The sequence below is a fragment of the Bemisia tabaci genome, chromosome 6, assembly GCF_918797505.1.
Source record: "Bemisia tabaci chromosome 6, PGI_BMITA_v3".
NCBI classification, from domain to species: Eukaryota; Metazoa; Arthropoda; class Insecta; order Hemiptera; family Aleyrodidae; genus Bemisia; species Bemisia tabaci.
In genome coordinates, this window is record NC_092798.1 from 8,986,235 (window position 1) to 8,990,756 (window position 4,522).

Below are 4,522 nucleotides of genomic sequence, written 5' to 3' on the forward strand. Positions count from 1 at the left end.
GGTAGCTAAAAATGAGGCTACCTGGAATTTTGGGTACACAGCGATTTTTTTGGCTTACTTTATGTTTCTTGGGTCGTTGAATCCGAATCTGAAGTTTTCTACCGCGTATCTGGTGAGCATTCTCCGCCATTTTGAAAAAATGGCCTAAAAAGGCCTTTTTTTTATGTAGCGGCTACGCATGAGAAAAAATCCCGGATTTAGCTAATGTTTTGAATAGATGACAAAATTTGGAAGAAAATGGTGTATACATATGCTAAGTTTGCTTAAAAATTGAGGAAGATACAGCATCGTGAACATCGCGCCCATTCACGTTTTCGCGGCGCTCCCGTTAACGCGTGATTCGGCTCGCCGCGGTCAGCTAAGTTCCGAAGCGTTCCAAAGTTCCGAGATCCGAGGTTCCTCAATTTTTGAGCAAACCTAGCATATTCATATACCATTTTCTTCCAAATTTTGTCAGCTATTCAAAACATTAGCTAAATCCGGGATTTTTTCTTATGCGTAGCCGCTATATAAAAAAAACCGCAAAAAAGGCCTTTTTAGGCTATTTTTTCAAAATGGCGGAAAATGCTCACCAGATACGCGTAGGAAACTTCAGATTCGGATTCAGTGACCCAAAAAACGTATAGTAAGCCAAAGAAATCGCTGTGTACCCAAAATTCCAGGTAGACCTACCAGGCGCCTGGACTATAGTGGGTTCTCATCAAATATACATTAAGAAACTAAGGTTCACATCTATCTAAAAACGGTTACCCTCCTAAAATAAGCCAATGCGATTTTCCTGCAACAACCAATTCTCGAAATTTTCTGAGTCGACCGTTTCTTAATTTAACTCAATATTGGGGTTTCTTTATCCTTGAGCCTTGACCCGACTGCCAAATTATTTTGTTCCAGGTGTTACAACCCCACGTTCGAGGCAGCCTTGGTTCCTTCCTGATAAGCATGTACCTCTTGGGCAACCTCTATGAATACATCATCGGCCCCTACGTGTCGTACTCCACATTCGGCATAGCTTCCTGCATCCCCTGCCTGATCTTCGCCGTCGCGTCCTCTTCATCCCCGAGTCTCCCTACTACTACATCATGAAAAACCAACGCGGAAAAGCAGAAGCCTCCCTTAGCTGGCTCCGCGGCGACGTCGACGTCAGCCAAGAGCTCGACGCCATCGAGACCTACGCCGAGACTTTCAAGAGGAACCGAGGGTCGTTCAAAGACGTCTTCCTCAACGAGAACTACCGCGCGGCGCTCATCAGGGTCCAGGCCGTCTATTCCGTCTAGAGGCTCTGCGGGATGTTCACCGTGCTCGCCTACCTGACCGTCATCATCCCTCCAAACGTGGGCCCTTTCACGTCCGAGACCTGCACCCTTATCGTGGGGGTTGTAGTTTGGATCTCGACTATCCTTGCGACTTCCTTGATGGATCGCGTTGGAAGGAGATGGCTCTTTGTCGTTTCCAATGTCGGTATCATCGTCACGATGACCATCACCGGTGCTTGGTACTATCTGGACAGTACAGGTTCGGACCTCTCGGGGACCACTTATGTGCCGTTCTTGGGGTTGCTGCTCTATGGGATTTCCTTCTGTCTCGGCGTGGGACCTGTCCCGAGTCTTTATCAAGGGGAGGTCCTGCCCTCGAATATTAAGGCACGCGCTTCCGCGGTTACGACAATATGGTCGGCATTCGTCTCTATTTTGAATACTTCTCTGTTTGCCATTTGCATCAGGTAAATTAAATCAGATTTTGTCATAAATAGATACACTGCAAAGTTTTTGAGGTTTTGAAGAACTTTCACACTAAGTTACATTAAGATGAGACATTGAGACATTATGGATCAGGATAATATGAGATGAGGAGACACGAAATCGCATAAACCCAGCTAAATCGAGATAAATCAGGATTAAACGGGCATACGTGTAGCTCGGTCAATTTTCCGAGGGGGCTTGGCCCTCCCACAACAAGGGGATCCAAAGGGTACGGAATACCCCCCCCCCTCAGTCTAGAAGGGGGTGTGGGGCTTCCCCCGGAAGTTGCCACAGTAAATCCTTGTAACTTAATCAATTAATGAAATGATCAAAGGTATAATGGACCACTAGACAAGGTACGAATTTCAGCATTCTGATACATGTTTCTTAATCAAAATTTCACGTAAAACACGATACACACAACGAAAATTACCGAAATTAACTCCTTACGAAGATATTTAATGATTCTTAATGGGTGAATTCAAACCACCCGCTCATTAAAACTCAATGCTCTGCGTGATTCACATCGCGCGCTAAACGTTATCATGACAGTCTCTGCGATATAAAAATCTAGCAACCTCAATCTTGACGCTTTGGCTCAGCTACAGCAAATTGCTTATAGTTTGAACAACACATGGTGGGACATGAACATTGCTCGACTGAGAAGCTTGCTGAAACCGTTGTAGTGCGCAATTTGACTCACGTAGAGCTTTGAGTTTCTTATGAGCGGGCAGTTCGAATTCCTCGTAACCAATGTGAAATAAAAACGTTAATATCCTCGTTAGGAGTTGGTTTAAGTAATTTTCGTTGTGCGAATCGTGCTCTACGTGAAATTCTGACTAAGAAACATGTATCAGAATGCTTAAATTTGTACCTTGTCTACTGGTCCATTGCGGAGCATCGAGACCCGTGACTGTCACTGGCTTTTCGTTACTTAATTTTATATTTTGATTTCAATTTTGTTTTACAGGTATATTGGCATGTACATCAACTTCTTCCTGTTCGCGGCTACTTCAGTGTTCGGATTGTATCTCGCGAAGTACCATTTCATAGAAACGAGCGGGAAAACGTTGCAGGAGATTCAGGAGGAACTCACGAAAAGAAGACATGGAGAGAAATTGACGAATGTTGAGATATCCCCCGAGGAAACCCTTCATTTACACCGTTCCAATGCGGAGTGCAACGGAGAAGGTTGAAACCAAGAGACATTTCGAGAGGGTGGTTTTCTGGAGTTGGCAATACTGGGATTGCTCATTTTGTTCAATCGCGTTTTAAGTAGAGTACCTGTGTACGGGAGGGTTTTGCCATCTCCATGCCGTTTGCGGTGTCTGAAAATCTCTGCCTCTATGTTATTTTTTTAAAGGAGAACAAATTGACATCATTCCTTGAAGTTTTTGCGGAATTTTCTTCGCACAGAGAAGAAAAATCACGGCAGTTTTAAAGAATTGCCGTTGAGTAGTTTTCCGCTCAAAAAAATAAAGTACGACAGGGAGTCTGCGACGTCGCAAACCGAGTTCTGTGATTACCAACTGACACCGTCGATATATGAAATGTGTAGGGAATAGAAAAATGAAAAGAATACCATAAATCATCAATACTCAATCAAGCAAACACTGATAAAATATTTGTGTTCTTGTGTTACTTTTGGTTTTATAAGAATTGAAACAAAAACCAACACAAATTTTGTGTTGATTTTGGTACAGTTTGCGTTAAATTTAGCACAGAAAATAATGGAGAGACTGCAAAGATGCAACCCTCCGATTGCGACGTTCGTATTCAAAACTCGTTTTTTATTAAATTTCTTCAGGAAAACTAGCTGGCATGTTCTTATGAAAGTGTCAACCAAAGGCTAGGGTTTATTTTGTGTTTCCATTCCCGTATACAAACCTAACTTTTGTGTTGAAATTTCTCTCTGTGAAGATTTGTTTTTGGTTGAGTAATTGGACGGATATAACGTCGGATCAGCAGAACTACATTAGATGTTGTCTAATTTTTTTTTCAATTAATTTTTTTTTGGTAGTTCAGTTCTTTGTTAAAATAAAAGCAACTCGAGAAGTAATTAGACAACCTGATGACAGTCAGTCTGATTCCGGATAAATCCACATAGTTATTCGCTGTTCGGTTATCAGTAAACTTGAAATTCAAGTGACCCTTTACATACGTGGTTCACGATAATTTCTCACTCATACTTCGCTTAAAGAAGTAAAAAACTTGCATGCTTATGCAGCAATAATACAACTCAAACTCTTGACTTTTTATTTTCAATGATGATTCATTCTACGCGAAAACACATTGTAAGAGGGTGATGCATCTGAAACTTTAATATTTCAATTACTGTGTTGCATCAGGATTGTACATTTTTAAGAGCTATAAAACTACTTCCAAAAAGAATTGTTGATTTTACAATTAAGTTTACTTTTTTATTTACTATGTTTTCCCGCAATTTTTTGCATTTACACTTGTGATCAAGTTTCGCGATTTTCAGATGTAAATCACCCTTGAGAAGACACAAGTCTGTGTGGCGTTTTGCGATTCCATAATGGGTCTGTTGCGCGCAAAATATATTAAGCTTAGTAAATAGACATTAATTCCTTGAGTGGAATTGCACGTGAATCAGGATGGCAAGGGACGCGTCGAAAAAGTCTTGAAAACGACTCCTTAGAGTGATCCGTGCAGTTTGTAACCAGTGGCGTGGCGTGATTTGCGATATATCGATTAATCTGTCATTTAAACCTGTAGAAAAGGATCGTAGAATAAGGTGTTCGTAGCGAACACCTTGATGA

General features: G+C 41.6%; 1 protein-coding gene across 1 annotated transcript; it reads left to right on the top strand.

The window, feature by feature from the left end:
* The first annotated feature begins 283 nt into the window (after positions 1-283).
* Positions 284-4,130, top strand: LOC140224776 (facilitated trehalose transporter Tret1-like). Its single transcript, XM_072301385.1, has 2 exons — positions 284-1,720; positions 2,710-4,130. Exons 1-2 carry the CDS (start codon positions 1,287-1,289, stop codon positions 2,933-2,935), a joined length of 660 nt encoding a protein of 219 aa, XP_072157486.1. The 5' UTR covers positions 284-1,286; the 3' UTR covers positions 2,936-4,130.
* Positions 4,131-4,522: the final 392 nt, after the last annotated feature.

Bases quoted from the DNA above. Each gene is read 5' to 3' on its own strand.
- LOC140224776 (XM_072301385.1), top strand. From the start codon at position 1,287: ATGTTCACCGTGCTCGCCTACCTGACCGTCATCATCCCTCCAAACGTG. The intron at 1,721-2,709 runs GTAAATTAAATC...TTTGTTTTACAG, and splicing joins CTGTTTGCCATTTGCATCAG to GTATATTGGCATGTACATCA.